General features: G+C 41.3%; 1 protein-coding gene across 2 annotated transcripts in view; it reads left to right on the top strand.

Moving 5' to 3' along the window:
- LOC126299147 (uncharacterized) overlaps nt 1-11,567 on the top strand; it is a 178,028-nt gene extending 166,461 nt beyond the window's left edge. For both annotated transcript variants that reach the window (XM_049990914.1, XM_049990915.1), the window contains exon 2: nt 9,400-11,567. In XM_049990914.1, the coding sequence (XP_049846871.1) occupies nt 9,400-9,764 (365 nt within the window). In that variant the 3' untranslated portion in view covers nt 9,765-11,567. The remainder of the gene's footprint in view (nt 1-9,399) is intronic.
- Nucleotides 11,568-24,420: the final 12,853 nt, after the last annotated feature.

Raw genomic sequence — 24,420 nt, 5'->3', positions numbered from 1 at the left:
TTTCTTTATTGGGGTTAGTATCTTGACCTTCAGCTCACGTGTGAGAAGGGTTAAGAAAACACGCCTCCATCGCCGAGGTCGCTAAGACACTCCTGGGTGGTTGTATTCAACTTGGGGTAAGCCGGTTCGAATCCTGGTGATAGGTGAAATTTTCACTGCCAGTATTTGGCAAGCAGGAGGAGGAGAGGTGGTGGCGTAAGTTCCCGATCCTGACCACAAGCCTTTCCGCCAATGTCCTGGATTAAATTTCAGGCCTCTCCGCAGTCTCTCACGGAGTGTGGGCATGTGAACTTGATCATGGTGATCCGTCAGTCGGCTGGGTATGTTAACGTCGGTGGCCTCCTTCGTGCTATTCGAGGGGAGCAGCTTATGTGTTGGCACTGGGTTTCAGCCTCTTCCTTCGATTCATCCATAACAACACAAATCCAACACCACACTGTACAAGCACCTATTATACTCACCTAAACTCGCTAGATACAAATAAAACTCTCACATATCCACAATGTGCGTGGAGTAAGAACAATCTTTCGGACAGATGGCCAAACGCACCTCGTCGAATATCATAGATATCTATGCCATACATTTACATTTAAGCTCAAGAAAAAATTTCGGCAGTCGCGTGGAACCATTCGTGGGAATAATGAAAAATTTTACTCTCATGAAGTATCTTAACAGCGTGGTTTTCAGACTTATAACCAACAGTTTAAATACAGCTACATACTTTAGAACAGAAAAATAAGTTTTTTCACTATAGTGGCGGCCTGCAGTGATACCACAGTGTTTAAACATATCTCTACCTTTGTTGCTGTTTTGGGATAAGGGCGCAAGACAGAACGGACAGGGTACCAGCTCACTGACGATTATTGGCTCACAGCACGTACATCATATAAACAAATAACACTAATCAAAAATACAATAATAACAACAAAGCAAAAGAAAACTGTAAGTAAGAAATACACTTGAACCAGAGTTGTAAAATGTATGAATGTATCCAAAGTTTAATAATTTTATGGTTGGCTGTTTGAAGCAGCTTGAAGAACTTACTGGCTCCTCTTTCGTACAAGTCGGATAGTTCGAACAAAAAGGCGGTTGATAGTTTCTGTGTGCAGCCAAATAGACTGTTCTCTCATATCGAAAGAGGCTACACAATTCCAACTTTATGACTGAGCGAGATGGCGGAGTGTCTGGTACAATGGACTTACATTCAGGGGGCGTATGGGTCAGATCCCCGTCGGGTGACGGACATTTAGGTTTCCTAAAGCAGAGTGAAGCTGGGGTAGTTCCTTTGAATATGTACGGTCGATTTACACCACCGTCTACGTCCAATCTGATCTTGTGCTGAGCCTAATCTTCTCTTCGTTCTTCCAGTATGTGGCATATTTTCAACTACTTTATGACTTATTTGATTTCAAATTTAACTCCTGCTAAGATAAATACATTTCGAAAGTCACTTCCCTAACTGTTTTTAACTTACTATGCACTTCTCCTTTTATTTCTAATTGTAAGTAGTCCCAGTTGTGCACGATATGAAAATATTCGTTCCAAGCCACAAGTAAAGCGAATACATTTAGAAACTTCATTTTTTCCCTTATTTATGAACTCAGCTGTACAGTTAGCTATAAAATATAGAAATTCAAAAAAAGCTTCTAATGGCTCTGAGCACTATGGGATTTAGCATCTATGGTCATCAGTCCACTGGGACTTAGATATACTTAAACCTAACTAACCTAAGGACATCACACAACACCCAGTCATCACGAGGCAGAGAAATAGAAATTCCAATACACCATATTTATTGTATAATTCTAGGCTGATTGTGAAGAAATCAAACGAACTGCAACCATTCTGTAACGAGCCATCGAAGGTCACGAGTCTCTTGCTCCAAAATACTCAAATATCCCTGAGCAACCTCTGAAATGTTGTCAATGGAGTTCGTGTTCACTCTGTATGTAATCGAAACTATCCCTCAATCATTTCTCATTCAAATGAGGCTATAAAAATAAACATTTATTATGATGTAAATGTATTTATGTGTTTTTGTTACATAAATTCTTCTCTTAACAAGATTTGAAGGAGGCGACGCTCACTATCTTTGCCATCGGATACCCTTATTCTCTCCGTAATCAGACGACCCTGACGAGCGAGAATATCTCGTCTCACAGCCACACTACGCATCCACTTTCTCGAAGGAAAGCTGTCCTAGACGTGTCTGCAGGTTGTGCATTTAATCCAGAGATTTCTAACCGGGTCCAAGACACGGTGGCCTGGGAAAGTCCATCTGCCGACCACTTTGCGGACTGCAGCCTGCTGGGCTTCTTTATGAGCCAACTTTCCACGTAAGATAACCGCTTTCTTTCCACGCGATTTTTGCTTCGCATCGACGGAAGTAGGTGAAAAAATACGTAACATGAACATGGCTTACGGCAGTCGACTTGTTTCGTGCGTAAACACATATTTACTGGAATGTATTTTTACCTCTTTTGGGAGGTATTTTCAAATAAATTTGTAAGGCAATTATTTATTTGCAGCAGTCACTTCAGAATGTTTTTATACTGTTACACATTACCGAAAACACATTGACGGAAACGGAAAGTGTTACAGTACGAAGCACCGGTCCGATATTAATCAAAGATTCTGGAGTATTCAATGATTAAACTTTCATTGCATTCCAACTGGACTGGCATTCGGGAGGACTATGGTTCAGATCCCGTCGGGTCACAGGCATTTAGATTTCCTAGACTTTTGAAATGGATTTCATTATTATATATTTTTACGTTATTAAACGGGTTTCGTTATTATAAATTTTTAAATACGTCTGATGGTATGACGTATGTAAAATGTGTAGTAATGAAACCCATTTAATAATTGCCCATAAATTACAAATATTGTACCAAAATTATGTACTATTTACTTAGAGATAGCCTCGTAATGGCAGTTCAGGCGAAAAATACCTATTGTAAAATAAAAGCAATCGAACTTAGCAGAATACTTGGAATTATAATTATACAATGTCCTTAAAAGACACGTACAACGCAGCGGGCCCAGAAGAATATAAAAAATCTTGAAACTGTTGTAGCCTGGAGACAGACAGCTTCTGAATGTGATCTTCAGGAATTTCTTGCCATACTTGACAACTGTCAGCTCATGAGGATTGCTGCCTGGTACGAAAGTAACAGTCTTCCCATCGCAACCCAGATACGCTCTATGGGTGACAAATCAGAGGACTCAGTTGTCCGACAAAAATCCGTGTATTTGTTAAGGTGTTTGTGCTGTGAACTGCGGTGTGAAGTCTTACATTATCTTGCTGAAATACGCCATTTGATACCCTGGACATGAAGGATACTAAGCAAGGTTTATCATTTTTGCTACATACTGGCAAGCATTGAGCCTCCCTTCAACAACCACCAAATCAGGTCTGCTGTCACAGCCAACAGCTCCCAGCATCATGATACCAGATGTTGGAGGGATATCAGTCTCGAGAATCGCTGCTTCCTGTGACCTTTCACCAGATCGTCTACGAAAAGTTCGCGTCTGCATGACCGCCACCAGGAGAAGTATCACTGAGAACCACAAAATTCCAGTCGGTCCCCGGCTGACTCTGGGTCTACATCATGCAAGTCTCTGTTGACTGTGCTATAGTGTCAGTGGTAAATGACGAATGGCAATTTGAGATCTCATCCCAGTTTCTAGTACTCTGTTCCCGACGGTTTGCTGTAGCTCTCGGCCTGTAATCCCTGCCCAGATTTCAGCTGTTGTCATTCGACTACACGTCAGATCGAGTTGAGCAATCGTGCGATCTCTCGTCGCGTAGTCCTTGTGGAAGGACCTGTGCCCACTCTAGCTGCCATGCTGTTGTCCCGAGTCCGTCTCATCACCACTCGTTCTGCAGTCATTGCACTATTGCAAACAGTCTGTGTGATCTTTCGGTATGATGGTACCATGTCACTCATGCCAGCCATTCAACCCTTCTCTGGCATGAAGTACCGGAGTACATATTCGACAGCGCGCCGCGGTTTGCCAATGCGTAACACTTCAAATGGCTCTGAGCACCATGGGACTTAACATCTGAGGTCATCAGTGCCCTAGAACTTAGAACTACTTAAACCTAACTAACCTAAGGACACCACACACATCCATGCCCGATACAGGATTAGAACCTGCGACCGTAGCAGTCGCGCGGTTCCGGACTGAAGCGCCTAGAACCGCTCGGTCACCAAGGCCGGCGTCGTAACACTTCCCGTTTCCGTCACGATTTTTATAGTGAAGTAGTAGTTGTTGCTGTAGCTCAAACACTAGCGATACAAGCATCAATACAATAATAGGAGAAACACGTAAACAAATAATATTCTTTACATACAGGTGGCTACAAGTGATTAATTTTACTTTTTCAATATAATTTTCGCAATACTCGATGTTTTTCCCATCCGCCAAAAAGACTCTCTAAGTAATTTTATCCAAGATCAGGAGCTTTCAGTCTGTATTTCACGATGTTTTTATTAATTTCTTTGCCTGTACGAAGCAGGACGTTTATATCGGGGCACGTTCAGGAAAACAGAAAAGGTGCTCAAAAACACTGATGCTGGATAAAACTAAACAGAGGGCACAAATATTTGGCCAATGTGCTACAGTTTGTCCAGATAAAGAACTATTGAGTTAGCAATGCTGTGGTTAAGGCGCTAGACTCGCAGTCGAAAATAATACGGTTCGTATCCCCGTCTGACAGTCGATTACTTCAGTCGAATGTCGGATAAATTTTCGCCCATATCATGGGACAACTGACGATTAGCTGATGTTTCGTCACCAATGACATTCCCAATAACGTGTCTCTCATCAAAAAATTTACCAACAATCTCCCTATAGTGGAAGAAACAACACAGCTCTCTTGTTCACAGAACGTAGTTTTCGGAATGCAGCTACTGCACACTTAGCTCCAAGCACTCGAACATCGCAGTTACAGATCCAGAATTCTTCGCCTGTGACAGCGATATTCAAACACTTAGAATTCTATATACCAAATATTTATTTTACATTCACCAAGAGGTAATGTTGATACCTACAACAAAAGATTCCTCCCTTTAATAAAATGTCGAGAGAGCGTGGACTTCAGTTGCAGATGGGTCCAAAAATTCCTGTATTCTGTGATATGACAAGCCGGTTTTCATTGCTTTCTGTATGGCAAACACATTCTCTTCAGGAACCAACTAAAGCTGAGAGTATTCTAGAGCCCCCTTGAACTTTCTGCACAGTATGATTGCGGCCTCTTTTTGCAAACCACCTATAGAATCATTTCTATGTTTATTAACATTTGAAATATACCGAACGAGGTGGCGCAGTGGTTAGCACACTGGACTCTCATTAGGGAGGACGACGGTTTAATCCCGCGTCTGGCCATCCTGATTTAGGTTTTCCGTGATTTCCCTAAATCGTTTCAGGCAAATGCCGGGATGGTTCCTTTGAAAGGGCACGGCCGACTTCCTTCCCTAATCCGATGAGACCGATGACCTCGCAGTTTGGTCTCTTCCCCCAAGTCAACCCAACATTTGAAATAAACTGCTCATTGTAACTTTTACAACCATCTGAATAGATGGGAAAACTGTAGCCTCGGGGTTTTCAATCTGGCTTTTGTAGTGATACCATAAACATATTCCGGGAAAACATTTTGCACATGAAACAAAAAGAAAACTGCTTAAAGGCCAAGAAAACTATAAATATTGTACTTATCGGTGATGAGAGATGAATATACATACATGAGAGATGAATATACATACATGAGAGATGAATATACATACCAGACTTTTGTTCATGGGTAGCCTGCTACACTGATTAAGAATGTAATATTTTTATTGTTATTATTATTATTATTATTATTATTATTATTATTATTAACTACTGCTGATTTCACAATGCTTTGCCAAGTATTACAGTCTTTGCATTTAATTTCTCACTCCCTCGCACTAACATATTCATGGAAACCAACTTAATTACACATTTTATTCACACTTCAGAGCTTACTCGTTTTACTGCCAGCGTTACAAGATGAATTTGTGTTACGAAAATCAGCGGTTGCAGATGCACCATCACGCAACAAAAGTTTCTGCAATGTAAGATAGATCGGGAGCTATTCTACCTTAGCTGCTATTGTAAGGCTTCATGAGTAGAAGCCCATATTTCACTGGTGGTGATGGCGATGGCATGAGTAGTCCCGTATCTCAGCATGCATGTTTCATACACCTTCAGTTGACGACGTACGTGTGAACGTAGAGGACAAGAAAGCTATCTCCATTGCTAACAGAGAATAAGACAAACTGCGGGTGATTGGGTCGACATTCATTGCTACTAATACTACTTTCTACAACGTGTTTAGGGTGTCAGGCCAAACAGATATTATCATGCATTTCCTGTGGCGCACTGTGTCAACAAAAAAAGTCACTTTGTTTGTCGTTGGATTTTTTTTAAAGTGGAATTCTAGGCTCCCATTTGATAGGGCGATCCAAAATTGTTTAGTGCGATATTGGTTTAATGATACAAATTAACAGGGACAACATAACTTGAAAAAAAAAAAAAAAAACAGCCAGTGCTCCAGCAGAAAGTGAGTAGTGCTGCTGCATAGTGGTAGTAAACATTGCGGCGCGGACCGACACACGACAGGGAAAAAGATGTGGCGCACAAATGTTTAGCAATCTTTGTTGACTACAGGGTGATTATAATTAAACTTTTCCTAATTGAGCCGTGTAGACGGAAATCTATTTACTTTATGGGTATCCACCTTTATGGAAATGATGCACAAACTGTGCACTGCAGAATAGTTAGTAGTGTGTCATGACTTCCCATTAGGCACTGCTATTGGTACGGCGACGTAGTGTGGCTGCCACCGTGGTGAAAGTATACCATGCATGGCAACATGCCGTCCGCGGCTCGTGGTCTTGCTGTAGCGTTCTCGCTTTCCGCGCACGGGGTCCCGTGTTCGATTCCCGGCGGGGTCAGGGATTTTCTCTACCTCGAGATGCCTGGGTGTTGTGGGTCTTTCATAATCATTTCATCCTCATTCAGTCGCAAGTCACCGTAGTGGCGTTAAAGAACTTGTGGACTCCGCGAGGGGTCTCCCGGCCACCAATGCCATACGCTCATTATTATCATTATGGCAAAACGCCGCTATCCAAAACTGGCGCCATGACAACTGTGGTGCACCGGGTAGCATTCATCTCACGCTAGGTGAGGAGAACCCTACGTCATAGTGACGTAACACTACGTCATCGTGACGTAAATAACCTAAATCGACTACATGAGTGCGTATATCGATCTTTGCGGTTGTACCGATAACGTCAAAGTTAAATGTAAATACATGTGTACAAACGAAGTAACAGGAGTTATCTGTTACGCTCATCCCAGTTGAATTAATTATTAAGCTGTCATCCCAACAATTTGGGATGGTATTAAGGGTTTCAGGAACATAATGACTGTCTGAACGAAGGAACCATAACGGAAGTAAAAAAAAAAAAAAGCTTTTAGTGAATTTTTTTTAAAAAACGTCCGATGAATTTCGCATAAATCGTGTGGATAGAAACGTGAAATAATTAATTATTAAGCTGTAATCCAAAGAATGTGGGATGTTACTGTGTGTTTCGTGAACATCGAATATCTGAATGAAGGAATCATAACCATAGCGAAAGTGTCTTGTTATTTTTCTAGCCTGAAATGAATGCTACCCATTTTTTTTAAAAAAGAATTCGATGAATCGTGTCTAAATCCTGTGGATAGAAACATGAAATAATTAATTATTAAGCTGCAATCCGAAGAATGTGGTATGTTATTGTGTGTTTCATGAACATTACGAATATCGGAGTGAAGGAATCATAACTACTGTAGAACGTAAACAACTGCAACATGCATAACTGGAGACGAAGATGTTCTTCATTTTTCCCAACTTAACAAATTCGTACACACATTCTGACAACTGGTTAATGTGCTCACTATGGGGTGTGAGCACCTCTGGCAGCAATACAGATCTGACAATGACAGAGCGTGCTGTGAATAACGTCATCAGTGTCATGTTGAGGCAATAACACCCATTCTTCCTGCGGATCTGCTCGCAAATCTTGGAGAGTGATTGGTGGATGCTGACGTGATGCAACCCATCTCACTAGTGCATCTCAAACATGCTCTATGCCGGCGGGGGAGGGGGGGGGGGGGGCGGCGGCGGCGAGCGGTTCTGGGCGCTACAGTCTGGAACCGCGCGACCGCTACGGTCGCAGGTTCGAATCCTGCCCCGGGCATGGATGTGTGTGATGTCCTTAGGTTACTTAGGTTTAAGTAGTTCTAAGTTCTAGGGGACTGATGACCTCAGAAGTTAAGTCCCATAGTGCTCAAAGCCATTTGAACATGCTGTATGGGATTCAAATCGGGAGAGCGAGCATGCCACGCCATGCGTGCCGTATTCTCCGTTTCCAAGAAAACATCAACCACTCCTGCTCCATGAGGTCGAGCATTTTCGTCCATCAGTACGAAGTCTGGACGCACAGTACTTCGCAACAACCGTGTATTAAGTGCCAAGACCTCGTCACGTTACGACGTCAGTAAAACCTTTCCGATTCACCCATACAGTTTCATGAAGAGATGTTCGAGTGATCAATATAATCCCTGCCCACATCATCAGTGATCCTCCTCGATATCGGTATCTTGCTTTAATTTTGGACACCAGTGTATTTGTGGTTTGACGATTTAGTGGTAGCTACAGAAATATTATATTAATTATATATAAAACTTCCCGCCAGATTAAAAGTGTGTGCGGGACCGAGACTCGAACTCAGGACCTTTGCCTTTCACGGGCAAGTGCCCTACCATTATATAGAGTTTCTTACCATTTGCAAGACTACTTTGTTCTCATGCTACTTTATTCTCCAAAATATAACTGAGAAATTTGGAAATTTACGTATATTCAGAGGGAGCGCTTTGGGTCAAATATACGATTGGGGAGGGCGGGGAAGTTGTTATGTCCCTCATTACACCCCCCCCCCCCTCCCGTATCCCCGTTGTTGTTGTATCCCCGTATCCGTGTCATAATGTGACCCATCCAGCGAACTGACGGACTTATTAGGACAGCACACTGGACTCGCATTCAGGAGGGCTATGGTTCAAAGCTGCGTCCAGCAATCCAGATTTAAGTTTCCTATGACTTCCCTAAATCGATCCAGGCAAATTGTTGTATGGTTCTTTTCAAAAGGTCACGGCCGACTTCCTTCCCTACCCTTTCACAAATTGAAATTGTGCTCCGTCTCTAATGACCTCGCTGTCGACGGAATTTTAAGCTCCACTCTTACTTCCATTTCATTTCATAATGTGATCCGGCAGTACATGACGCTCCAGTTGCCATGTTTACAGCGTGCCTCTTTGTGTGTGCAGTGAAGATGCGTCAGCTGGTGTGTGCGATGTGCGTGGTGGCGTGCGCCGCGGCGGTGGCCCGGGCGCAGTTCTTCGTGCCGGCGCCCGCCTTCGGAGTGCCTCTGCCGCTGGCGGCGGCGCCGGTCGCGGACTCTCGCAGGGCTCTGCAGCACCGCGCCGTCGTGCTCAACGCGGAGGCCGAGGCGCGCCTGCCGCCCGCCTTGCAGAACCCCTTCTACAAGAACCCCCGCATCGAGGCGGCGCTCGCCAAGGAGAGCTGGTTCACGCCCGAGGAGATGCAAGTGCGCGAGCGCGAGGCGGAGAAGATTCCGCGCGCCAAGATCTTCTCCATCCTGAAGAACGCGGGGCTCGCCCGCCGCCGGTGAGGGCGGCAGCGGGGTCCCCGCCTCCTTCCTGCCGGGTGCTGTGTGTCTCTCCCTCACACCCGTCATAGACGTCATCACGGACTCACACGTTGCCATTTCTTTCTACGCATACGAAGAAACCGGTAAACGTTTCTTTCTCGGTGCACACTCACACGTACTCGACCGACTGCTGTTGTAGAGAGGGTCATCGAATTCGGGTGGAACAATATACACTGCACGGTATCCGTATAAAACATAAATCGCGAATGATTCTTTCTCCACCAACGAAATGAAATCAGGAACTCTCAAAGTCCGTACTAAGCAAAAGTTTCCTCCGAAGCAGCTCATTTCGTGTGGACTTACTTGACACTATCACTGACAACATATAACGGGTGATCAAAAAGTCCGTATAAAGTTGAAAACTAAATAAACCACGGAATAATGTAGATAGCGAGGTACAAATTGACACACATGCTTGGAATGACATTTGGTTTTATTAGAACCAAAAATATACAAACGTTCAAAAAATGTCCGACAGATGGCGCTTCATCTGATCAGAATAGCAATATTGAGAATAACAAATTAAGACAAACCAAAGATGATGTTCTTTACAGGAAATGCTCAATATGTCCACCATCACTCCTCAACAATAGCTGTAGTCGAGGAATAATGTTGTGAACAGCACTGTAAAGCATGTCCGGAGTTATGGTGAGGCGTTGGCGTCGGATGTTGTCTTTCAGCATCCCTAGAGATGTCGGTCCATCACGATACACTTGCGCGCAGGAGATCTTTCACGCATCTAGCAAATTTTTTTTGTTCTAATAAAACCCCATGTCATTCCAAGCATGTGTATCAATTTTTACCTCTCTATCTACATTATTCCGCGGTTTATTAAGTTTTCAAATTTATACTGACTTTTTGATCACCCGTTACTTTAGTGTAACACTGTGGACATCCTACTATGGCGAACTACTCAGCACACGTAAAAGTAAGGGTCAGTCTTAAACTGTTCCTCCCGCGATCAACATTTATGCAAATGACTATCCACTATACGAATTTTTAACCGAAAAGCGTTGTTAACTGAACGACTAGTTAACATTGCATGTCCACTTTTCCTCGTTTTACTTCCACAAGTGCTCCCAGACTTGATACTGGTATAACGAGGTAACTCTTACTCAGGAATTGTGTCCCTCTCTACATTTCAGTAACTAGCGCGACATACAAGCAGTTATTACTCACGAACGAAATGAAATGCGAAGTATATGAATGAATGGACAAATGTTTGTGTCTGCTTCATGTGATTTCTGAAGAAAGTTGTTAATTGGTGGCGTTCTGTGTTAAGCTGCCATTGTTATTGTTTGTTACATTTATGTATTATTATCCTTTATTGAAACGTAATTTATGCTTCACCGCAGCTGACAGTAGTGTGTCTAAAATGTCAATGGGCTTCACTGGAAATATGCTACTGAATACATAAATGTATTGAAACTCAAAGCCCAAAAGTCATAGTCATCACATTTCATGTAGTAAAACAGTCCTGTGCTCAATGTTTCTACAAAAATGCTATGATAAAAGTACAACGAAAGCCTTCCTCCTTTACAAAAACTAATTCAGTTTAAATGCAAACTCACTTCATAAGTCACATACTGCCGAGACATTTCTTAATCATTCCTGTTATATAGTACTAAAGTAACACTCATCTTTGTAAGATTTATTCCTTCCTGAGTTTAGTTATAGGCCTAGTTAAATACAGTACAGGAGTCTGATACTCAAGTGAATATCATGTACATAAACAAAGTTTTATAATAAACAAATATACCAATATTGTTGTGTTGTTCATTCGCCCATTAACATACTCCAGGCCCAATTCGTTAACACACTAGTTTCATAAAAGTGAGCGAAAACCAGAAATGAAAGCATGCTACCTGAACAGGATATTGAAATGTGTAGCTGAATTACATAAAGCTAACAATCGTAAGATACTTAATCATACAGCAACGTAGAACACACACATTATAAATTCAGCAACTGAAGAGTGAAGACACGCAGTTAAAAATCAACGGAAGAGCTCTTCCACGAGAAAGCCGTTGACACTGGAGATGACACATGCGATCGACAGTGGTTAACGCAGCGGGTATCTCTGTCACCGAGAAAACCTGTCCACAAGAGTGGACATTCAGCATCATCCATGGTCGGACTTAAACTACGGAAAGTTGCACATGCGAGTGCAGTACTCTGTAGCTCTAGGATTAACAATTCTCTTCTAATCAATAACAAAGTGTGAGGCTCTATACGCTCATCACGTCTCCGCGCACTAATATGCCATCATGATTTCTGCGATTTTACTGGTGATACGAGCTACCACTTTCCTTCCAGGCTAATGTGTGATGAAAATAATTCTGAAAACTGAAGCGATGTTAAGGTGTGAGGACCACATTCATGGCTCTACAGGGTGTTACAAAAAGGTACGGCCAAACTTTCAGGAAACATTCCTCACACACAAATAAAGAAAAGATGTTATATGGACATGTGTCCGGAAACGCTTAATTTCCATGTTAGAGCTCATTTTAGTTTCTTCCACCTATGCTCAATGGAGCACGTTATCATGATTTCATACGGGATACTCTACCTGTGCTGCTAGAACATGTGCCTTTACAAGTACGACCCAACATGTGGTTCATGCACGATGGAGCATCTGCACATTTCAGTCGAAGTGTTCGTACGCTTCTCGAAAACAGATTCGGTGACCGATGGATTGGTAGAGGCGGACCAATTCCATGGCCTCCATGGGGGCATTTGAAAGCTCTTGTCTACGCAACCCCGGTACCAAATGTAGAGTCTCTTCGTGCTCGTATTGTGGACGGCTGTGATACAATACGCCATCCTCCAAGGCTGCATCAGCGCATCAGGGATTCCATGCGACAGAGGGTGGATGCATGTATCCTCGATAACGGAGGACATTTTGAACATTTCCTGTAACAAAGTGTTTGAAGTCACGCTGGTACGTTCTGTTGCTGTGTGTTTCCGTTCCATGGTTAATGTAATTTGAAGAGAAGCAATAAAATGAGCTCTAACATGTAAAGTAAGCGTTTCCGGACACATGTCCATATAACATATTTTCTTTCTTTGTGTGTGAGGAATGTTTCCTGAAAGTTTGGCCGTACCTTTTTGTAACACCCTGTATATCGGTGTTGCTGACTCCACAAGAAATAGATCCATCCTTGCACTGACACAAACAGGACACTCACAGACGTAACACATATCAAATATGCTGAGTTTCCATCCCACACACAGTTTGTCGGAAACGTGCAACACCCGCGGCAACCATAAACTCTACAGACGTCAACGAATTTTGTTGTGTAGTAACTATAAGCTCTAGAGACGTCAACGGACTTTGTTGTGTAGTAAAGTCCAGATATTAGTCGTATCATTGCGTGGTTATTAATGGTTGACCTCGTAGTGGCATACGAAGAGCCCATCCTGTGCCTCAGAAGTGTCGAGTACTCCAGAAATGATACTTCGCGACACATTAAAAATGTTGAGAAGGTATTCAGTGCCTCAGTTCCTCCAAATGGTCTGAGGATTCCAGTTTGTATAAAAAGGCCCAAATGGCATCACTGTCGTACGCTACTCCACGACTACTCTCTGCTCGCAATGGAAGTGCCTATACACCTGAAACGTTCATGGCCCCATTCACTTGTTTTCGTCATTTTACAATCACATGTCTATTCTAATTAGGGGTTACCCATTTGCTACACTAACACACAGTTTAGCTTGCGAAAAATCTTGATGTTCATTTACAGTGATTGATCAACTTTTATCTTTCCGTATCTCATTGTCCCGAGTATGTTTAACGTTTGGATGCGTGCAAATTCACAAAGTGAAAAATAAATTGTTCAGTACATTGTCTGTGATTTTTTTATTTTATTTTATTTTTTAAAGATACAAATTGAGTCTACAACATTAATACATATATTCTTCTCTTCACTGTATATTACGAGTAACAGTTCTCATTCTGGGATTATGATAATTGAGCAGCAACGACTGATAGCCAGTATTGACATTCTCTGTATACATTATGAAGAGAATTGTACGAAGTGAAGAAAATGCACACTTTTACACATATTCTACAGAATAAGAGATGCTAGGGAAAACTGATTTTAGTCTTTATCTGAAACAACTACATACATTTTATGTCTGTGGGTAAATCGTCAAACAAATTCATAATAGAGTATTTCACTTCTGTCGGTGGCATTACTAAAGAAATTCCAATGAAAGTTGACAAATTTCATCGGTGAGTCTCTATTAGTGTTCCCAATGCTTAAGCAATTGTCTGCAGGATGTACCTGTGTGAACTCCTCACACAGTTCTAATTACATTCTATTTTTATTCAAAAAATTATCCCACACACACTGATAGAAACAGTACACTATGAAGCACCAGTCCGATATTTATCAAACTTTGTGGAGATGTTCATCACGTAAGCGGTATTAAATGATTAAACTTTCATTCCAGTCAAAGCTCATGTCTATAATTAACGTCAGTATGAATTGTGACTCCCACAAGCATGAAAACACTCTTTTATTCATTGTGGCATTGATACAAAAGACCTCCCAATGTCGTGTTTAGGAATTTCTTAGCTTGCCTGAAACACATGCTATTTCAGTTCATGAAAACTGCTGGCTGAGGTTGGTATGAAGATATATGTCTTTCCAACTAAGACAAGCTTTATGGGTGACAAATCAGGGGACCTGTTATGCCAGTAACAAACGTATTTTTCTCAAAGCGTCTGTGGTGTGAAATGTAGTGTGGGGTCTTGCATTATTCTGCTGAAGTATGCCATTTAGTATGCTCGTCATGAAGGACACCATGACCCTAGACGTTCGAGAGGTACGGGTCTAGAGAATGACTGCTTCCTGTGAGATTCAACTACTTTTTATATGGACATACTGACATCAATCTGACTGCCACAAGCAGAAATCAACAACACAACTGAACGCAAAAGAATTTTGCTCAGTGTCCCACTGATGCTTTCTTTTTGTCATGCAAGTCCCTGTGTCCTGTATCAGTGGTAAACAATGCACAGGAATTCGAAATCTGAAACCAGCTTCCAGTAATCTGTTCCCAACAGTTCACAGTGACACTGCCTGGAGTTCAACTGTTGTCTTCTATTTGTCACGGGAGAGAAACCATTTCTATGAGCTTCTCCTGGCATCGTCCTTCTGGAAAGCTCTCAGCTACTCTTCTTGCCTCACTATTGTTCTGAGTCCATCTCATCAACATTCCTTTTCCAGCCGGCAATCACTGAACTACAGCCAACTGTCTATACAATGATTCGACCTGTTTCAAAGTCTTAAAGATGGTGATACATTGCACACACATACATCCTCTAGGAATAAAGTGCTGAAACTGCAACCTGAAAAGTTCTAGAACACACAACATTCTCCATTTGTAGCAATGGCTTTTTATTGCACTGAAAATAAGTTCAGAGAAGGATGGCATTTTAAATAACTCAATGCACAGACACGAAAATTGTGTTTGGTTGAGGTGTAACACTTTCCATTTCCCAGTGTAATAATGATGACTGAGAATACATAAAATTTGTTATCTTACTGAATTCTATGTTCCAATGGCAAAAATAGCTTAAGCTAAACGTTTTGAAATATCTACTATATTTTTTGCTTGTACAAAATGAGTGAGAGGCTTCATATTTTTGACAGTAGAAAATGGATTGCATTTTTAGGTTTTAAATTATCCAGTTTGTGCAAAATCAGCTAAAACCTTTCCCACAACCATTATTTATTATTTTTTTCATTGATACTTCTTTCTAGTGATTGATAATATTTGCACCTGCAAAAAGCTCTGGACTGACTCTTAATTCAAGTTAAATGGCATATCCTCAACACAGAGTAAGAACAGAAATAACTCTAATCTGCCAAAAGTTCATTGTAATTCATCCCCACAGAGATGATGTGGTGTCACTCTGTGAGTTAGATTAACAACTTCATTAGAGTTCTACAATATTACAACAGTATAGCAGCAACAGCACTTATCAGGAGCACACAGAATTGAAACCCAGTTCCTCAACACCTTTTACATTACAATATCATCAGGATCAACTGACTGCAAAAACATTTATGGATTATCTGCAGGATAATTATCTGCAACATCTGTTAACCAATTCTATGAAGACAGCTGACTATGTAAAGCTATTAGTTTCTTATCTACTTGCAGGTCAGTTCCAAATTAGTCATTTAAGAGGCTGAGAAGCAGGAGGTGGAAAAGTGATTTTAACACTAGAAGAGAAAGTTATCATTTAAATGTTTGTGTATTGAAATTCAAGGCCATAAGCAAATACTGAGAACAGCCTTCACAATTTATTGACACAACAAAGAAATCCCTGCAGAAAATATTATACAAAATATTGATATACAATTCAAAGTGGACAGACATTACTGATTAGCCACTAAACAGGAGATAGTAACAAAGTAGTTGAGAATGTGCCCTTAAAATACAGGCTAGATTCTGCCTCTGCACTGGTGATACTGTGGCAGAAGGATCTTACTCTCATTACCAAACTGACAATTCCTTGATGCTGATTCTGATGATATTATGATGTAAAGGATGCCTCAAGGATATGTGCTGTCAACCAATCCCTTCTTTAGTGAAGTTCTGCCATTAATTTCTTTTTTCCTCAATTCAATCAGTATCTCCTCATTAGTTATCTAATCTTCAGCATTCTTCTTTGCACCACATTTCAAAAGCTTCAATTCTCTTCTTGTTCGGAGTGCTTATTGTCCACTTTTCACTTCTGTACAAGGCTGTAATGGTGGGAGAGTAATTATTATCAGTTCCTTGTCACGGCCAAGTCAGGCTGCAGTCTTTACTGTGCAAAAGTTGCCTTGTTTAAGTATGTGGGTAAATTGACATTTTGATGTCAACATAGGTCTCCTACCAACTGCTGAGTTCTTCTGCCAAGTTCTACCCACCAGGAAAAAGATAGCATATAGTGCCTTCATTCCTCTGAGGGTTCCCACACTGCCTTGCTGTCAGGGCAGAATTTTACATATCAAGGTGCCTCTTTGAAGAAAAGGAGCCATTCAAAGTTTTGGGAGATTCAAACAGTTGTTACTATTTTGATTAAACCAAGTAATTTCTCTCATAATGATCTTGTCATAGATCTGATTCTGTGGCACTGCTCTAAAGTACATAAGGAATTTGGCTATCATTGCGTCTTTTCTTAGAGGAGTTAATCTTAAAACATATGCAGACTTTGCAATAAAATTTATATCAAAATTTTGAGTACACAAGCAAGCACGTTAGTTGCAAAGAAAGGGCCTGAATTCCATAGGAATATGGTTTTAATTAAATAGGGTCTTCTCATTCTTAAATGGCCTTGAGGTCGCACTAATGCATGTCTCGACACATGGCAAAGCTAGCTTTAGTTGTAGCATCAAAGGGTTACAATCCAGGCAAATACTTTCAGAAAAGACTTAAAACATTCCAATTTGTATATCATGTTAGCAGATTTATCTTCTTCTAAGTGATTTTTCTGGCTATTGCCAATCTGAATTTCATATTCTCTCTACATTAGCCATTGTCAGTTATTTTACTGCTCCTACAGCAATATTATTCTACTACTATTGTCATTTTCTAACCTAATTCCCTCAGCATCGCCCAATTTGATTCCACCACATTCTATTACTCTTGTTTTACTTCTTCTGATCTTCATCTTATAATCTCTTTTCAAGACAATATCCACTCTGCCCAACTCCTCTACCAAGTTCTTTGCTGTCTCTGGCAGAATTGCAGTGTCATCAGCAACCCTCAAAATGTTATCTACTCTTTGAACTTTAATTCTCTTCCCAAATTTGTCCTGGGTCTCATGTACTCTTTACTCAGTGTATAGATTGTATAACATAAGAGATACGCTATAGCGACTTCTAAATCCTTTCGCAACTGCTCTTTCCCTTTCACGTCCTTTGATTCGACATGCATTCTGGTCTCTGTAGAAGTTGCTAATAATCTTTCAATCTTTATATTTTATACCTGCTCTTTCAGAACTTTAAAATTTGTATTCCAGTTAAATTTTTCAATGGCTTTCTCTAATTCTACAAATGCTATAAATGTAGCTTGGCTTCTCTGCAGTCTATCTTCAAAGATAATTAACAGGGCCAGCATTGCCTCTAGTGTTCCCACGTTTCTCTGGAACTCAAACTGATATTCTCTGAAGTGAACTTCTCCTAGTTATTCTACTGTTCTATTGGGCCATACATGCACTGCAAGCCAAACTAAGTATCACAATACCGACGACACAGAAAATGGAGAGGGCTACTGTGCGACCAGGTGGCCAGTTTTCATACCAAGTGACACACATGGTATACCATACACGCTTAGAAGCAATACATTGGTACAACAAATGAGTTCCTAACCACTATAAATACCACTCATTTCTAGCCACAGGTGTTCCAGCCAGACAGCACTAACCATGATGAAAGGCTTATGCCAGGCAACAAGATGATGTGGTTCTGCAAGCAGCCACATTGAGTTTGGGTCTTCACTGTCACAGGTCTGACTGCCCTTCTGCCCTGGAGGGCAGCTGTTTTAGGGTGGTGCAGCTGCTTGCCTTCCTATGCTAGTTCAGGCATGCTGGTGCCACATGCCTTTGGCTGCAAGAGAGAGTTCCATTTCTGAGGGTTGAAATTACCTGCAAGAACTACAGTAGACGTTTACACCAATGGAATGTCATGTCACAAGCAACTACACAGTGTGCATGTGCCACTGCATGGACTTCAAGTGCCAGCATTCCTCTGGTCATTCACAAGTGGCTCTGACCACCTGCTGGCCTCAGGGATCCTCCATATGCTGTTCTCACCATTCGCCAAAGAGAGATGTGTTCACTGCAAACCAGCGCTACAAAATCTATAGCTTGAGTCAAAATAAAATGTTTGACTGTTGGTGCTGTTTTTGTGTGCTACTAATGTCCAACCTCCTGACGGTGACCCAACACTGCTACTCCAACCATGCAGCTGTACAGCCATCCATCATGGGTCACAAAATGTCTCTGAAATTTGAATTATTTCATTCCTGAAAGTGGAGGGTATTTCAAATTTCTCAAATTTTCTTTCATACCACATGGAATAGGTTTAGCATGCCACACTTTTACAACAATCTCAGTAGTTCTGAGGGTCTTGTTTTGACTTAGGTCTTTCATTCATTTGCACAGTCCCTTCTCAGCATCATATCCTCCATTTCTCTCCATATAGTTCCTCTTCTCTTTCTATAATATAGTCTTAAAGTTCGTTCCCCTTAGATAGTCGTTCAATATACTCTGCCCACCTTTCAGCTTTCCATTTTTATTAATACTTGTTCTCCATGAGATCTCTCTATACTTGCTTCTTTTTCTTCAATTATGCGAAATAATACACTGTCAATAATCATCATACATACATCTTTAGCTGTGATAACTTATGCCTGCTAAAAATCAGCTGCAAGTAAGGCTAATAATTTCCTAATATTATCAACATATCTGTCACTATGATTTGATGTTCTGTACATCTAATGCCTCGCCACCACAAAGATATGGAAAAATAATTATAAATTGTTTTACTGATATAAAGTATCTTAAGATTAGCCAAAAAGTTTAACACTACTTTCTGTAAACTTGCACCATTCATAGAGGGCATCCCAGGAGAAATGGCCAATATTCAAGAATGTGACAATAATGATCATTCAAAGCTTTAAAATGCATACACCATAGTTTACAGATCTATGATGGAACTGCATACGTTGAGATCGCGTGATCCTGAAACCATATAAATCAGCTTTGTAAGGCATACTGCGACTTGCCCAGCCTGACATTGCAGCGATTCTGAATTAGAGTAATATGAGGTGCATTTAAGTTCTAAGGCCTCCGATATTTTTTGTAATTAACTACTCACCCGAAATCGATGAAATTGGCGTTACTTCTCGACGTAATAGCCCTGGAGATGTACACATTTTTCACAACGCTGACGCCATGATTCCACGGCGGGCGGTGAAGGCTTCTTTAGGAGTCTGTTTTGACCACTGGAAAATCGCTGGTGAACGTGCGGCCACGGAGAGTGTCTTTCATTGTTGGAAAAAGCCAAAAGTCACTAGGAGCCAGGTCAGGTGAGTAGGGACCATAAGGAATCACTTGAAAGTTGTTATCACGAAGAAACTGTTGCGTTAGCTCGTTGTGCGGGTGCATTGTCTTGGTGAAAGAGCACAAGCGCAGCCCTTCCCGGATGTTTTTGCTGCAGTGTAGGAAGGAATTTGTTCTTCAAAACATTTTCTTAGGATGTACCTGTTACGGTAGTGCCCTTTGGAACGCAATGGGTAAGGATTACGCCCTCGCTGTCCCAGTACATGGCACCATCATTTTTTCAGCACTGGCGGTTACTCGAAATTTTTTTGGTGGTGGTGAATCTGTGTGCTTCCATTGAACTGACAGGCACTTTGTTTCTGGATTGAAAAATGGCATCCACGTCTCATCCATTGTCACAACCGACGAAAAGAAAGTCCCATTCATGCTGTCGTTGTGCGTCAACATTGCTTGGCAACTAGCCACACGGGCAGCCATGTGGTCGTCCGTCAGCATTCGTGGCACCCACCTGGATGACACTTTTCGCATTTTCAGGTCATCATGCAGGATTGTGCGCACAGAACCCACAGAAATGCCAAATCTGGAGGCGATCTGTTTAACAGTCATTCGGCGATCCCCCAAAACAATTCTCTCCACTTTCTCGATCATGTCGTCACACCGGCTTGCGCGAGCCCAAGGTTGTTTCAGTTTATTGTCACAGGATGTTCTGCCTTCATTAAACTGTCGCATCCACGAACGCACTTTCGACACATCCATAACTCCATCACCACATGTCTCCTTCAACTTCCTTTCGACACATCCATAACTCCATCACCACATGTCTCCTTCAACTATCGATGAATTTCAATTGATTTCACACCACGCAAATTCAGGAAACAAATGATTGCACGCTGTTCAAGTAAGGAAAACTCGCCATTTTAAGTATTTAAAACAGTTCTCATTCTCGCCGCTGGCGGTAAAATTCCATCTGCCGCACGGTGCTGCCATCTCTGGCACGTATTGACAATGAACACGGCCTCATTTTAAAACAATGCGCATGTTTCTATCTCTTTCCAGTCCTGAGAAGAAAAAAAAATCGGAGGCCTTAGAACTTGAATGCACCTCGTATGTGAGACTTCCTGTCAGGTGCTACCAGTAGTAGTACATCATGCACCTTCAATCGTACAAACTTCTACATGGAAGAAATGACATAATATTCATTCCAGCATTCTCGTGAAGTCAGGGATATTTGCAAACTGACCTGTAACTGCATACCATTCTAGGCGAAGTTAACATCTGCCATATGGTAATACAAGTGCAGAGCCCTTCAAAAGTTGCTAGTAATTCTGTGGGTGCTGGCTGAACTTCCTGTGCCCTCTGTAGACCTTTGAGTAACTGATCCGAGGGTAGGAGTACTGAGGTTGGGTGTCAAAATGTATCATTGTCAAGTGCTTCTTGCAGTGTAGGAGCCTCAATATGTGCATCACCGATGAAGTCTTGTGATTGTCAGCCGGCTGATAACAGCAGTCAGATAGCCCTTAACTATGCTCGAGTCCTGATTTACCATGTGTTTAGTCTCCTGGATGTGGGACATAAGTATGGTGGCCAGGCTACTGAGCTGCTGAGTATTAATTGCATGCATCTCAAGACCCACTAGTTGCATGATGTTGAGTTCAACGGTACCTTGATTAGACACCACATTGGTCTACACGTCACAGAATAGAGTTTACCTTTCTTAAGTCTTCTGCATCAACAGTACTGAAAACTGTCTTGAAAATCCAACACACACATCCCTCCTCCTCCGTGTCTATTCACCCTCTTATCTATTGCTGCCTGACCTGAAGTATGAATTCTGCAGTCTCACAAAAACGCACCTGGAGGCATTCAGAAATAGATCAATAACTGATGTCTCCCTTAGTGTTGTTTAGCAACAGTTTCTCTAGAATCACGAGCTATATTTTTTTTTTTTTGAGACATCATCCAACCAAAGTATATCTTTTTTACTGCTCATGCATGAAAGTCCATACACAATTTCGACAGATGATCGAAGAGTATCACAACCAATTGCTGAATGAACAGCACACTGCTATCCAAAGGCTGTACCTTAAAGGACCCTACTACCCTATAACTGATCAACAGTTCCCAGACTGCCACCATAATGATGCCTCTTGCTCTCCCATTTTCCCTTGCCCAGTATTTGGTGGCCTGAAGTGATGACACCTGCTGTCTCCTAAAGATTGCTTATGAATAATGTCCAGGCCATGCATTAGAGGGGAAGGAAATCCACAATTAGTTTGCTAGGTCACCATATGTCCTTAGGGCATAAGGATACACTGGAGTGATTGTAGGCATAACTTATTTCTTTTGTTGGCTCTTACTTTTCTTCCCTCTCACCTCCCTCCTGCTTTGGAGAAAGCTGCTGGTAACTGAGGCATGTCATCCCACTCACTTTTAAATGGTTGGACTTCTCACATGTACCACAGTTTACCAGATTGGTCATTTCAATTACCTGGTAAGGCCCTTGGTATAGCGTAATAAATTTCCTAGTTTTTTGCTTTTGGAACATAGCAGTTGGTCAACATTACCCATCGTCCAACACGGTATTTTAGCAATTTATCCTTCTCTTTTAGAGCCTGTTCCTGCCTTTCCAAGGCTTTCATATTTGCCTTTTTTAACCTAGTGTCATCTCCACCTCAGTCTCTTAGCAACATTTCACATGACTAATACGTCATCCCCCTGGGCCGGTTTACGTAATTCAAATGCGGAGGACATTTTCTGACCATAATGCATCTCACACAATGATAATCTTGTACTCTGGTGCACCTTTGAGTAATAGGCTGGTACCACATCTGGTAGTACAGCATCCTAGTAATTGCCCAAGCTACCAATCTGGTGTGGCACAGCAGCCATAGCCAAATGATGTGAAAGTGATCTATTGCAGTTAAGACACACAGATTCCCCACAAGTGTGAGTGTAAATGGTCCGAGGGTGTCCACACCAATTATCTGGAATAGGCTGTTGGCCCTTGGCCATCTATGTAATGCAATTTGTTGATGACTTAGCTTGGCCCTCTATACGTAGGATACACAGTTTTTCACATGTTGTTCTAGGTCTTGCTTGCACATTTTTCACCAATAATTTTCCACAACACAAAACTCAACACTATGCACCACTAAAATGGAGTTGTGGGATGACTCAAAATTTTGTTGCATGAACTCACCTGCACAGCTATAAACTGCATGCATTTTGTTTGTACAATGCTCCATCGCCAGCATAAAACTGGGCTTGTGTTGCAAACTGCTGTCAGTCTCGATCAGCTGACTGAGCCTTATGCCATTCTTTTACAGAAATACCAACATGTTCCACTGCATGTAACTTGAGACTTAATCCATTGGCATTGATATGCGTCTTCTGTTGCAATGTACTACTTCAAACTCAAACTCACTTAGATATAAATGCTCCTCATTTAAGTAGTTAGTCAAATCTTTAAGACCCAACAGCCATTTTAATGCTGTGTGATCTGTTATAAGTTTGAAACACCTACCACACATGTATGTGGTACCATAAATCAAGCTGATGATGATCATCATCATCATCATCATCATCATCATCATCCTCCTCCTCTATATTTGAGTATTTCTTTTCCACTTCATATAGCTTTCCCAAAGCATCAGCTATAGGGCACTTTGCCCTGTCTATTTTCCGGTTTTACACGTACCTCAAGGTGGTTTAGCTGGCAGCTTAAGACAGTATAAACTGCTTTTGATAATCTGGCAAAGTGAGGACAGGTCCAAACGTCAACAAGTCTTTGAACACTCAAAGGATTGTTCACAATCCAGAGTCCAATGAAACTTTAATCCCTTTTTAAACAGATGTGTTAGAGGCCTTGATACATTCACTATACATCAACTGCACATGTTTAGAAGACTTATTAGTAATGGATCAAAATGTGTACATGATACCATACAATTTACATTATTGTATTTTGCAGTATCTGTTGTTTCACATTAACAGCTATTTGACACTTCTCTTCAGTTAAACTTCATCTGCAGCTCAATGGAAATGAGACTGTGGAGGTAATTTAACAATAATACGGAAAAATTCCACTCAACCACAATAGGGCTGAGCCAATTATGTTTGAAATTGGTTAAAAAAAATATATTCATGTTTCACATATACTTCACATACAAGACACATTTTTTTAAAAATATGCTGTGATCCTCAAGGCACTGGACTAAGCCAGTTTTAATTTTTCCTATCAAACAAGGTAAGAATTAGTAGGTAATTGAGTTATTTCCCCCAAGTCAAAAATCTTGTGCCATTCTCTCTTTAAATAATTAGTGCCAATACAGACAACTTCTGAATAATTTTTGTAGCTCTTTGAAGTGTTGATACCACCTTTTCATCAATCTGATAATACTGTAGTGTTTCTTTGACATCCTGATCAGTTTTTTTTGTTTCACTGCCCACAGTTTGTTATCAAATAAATACTGTGCTCCCACAAAAGACATAACATGATTCAACAGCAATCAACAGCTTGCAGGTAGACTGAATATAGTACCAGAATGTGAT

Source organism: Schistocerca gregaria, chromosome X, assembly GCF_023897955.1.
Source record: "Schistocerca gregaria isolate iqSchGreg1 chromosome X, iqSchGreg1.2, whole genome shotgun sequence".
In the NCBI taxonomy this organism is placed as follows: domain Eukaryota; kingdom Metazoa; phylum Arthropoda; class Insecta; order Orthoptera; family Acrididae; genus Schistocerca; species Schistocerca gregaria.
This window is presented reverse-complemented; position numbering and strand designations above follow the sequence as displayed.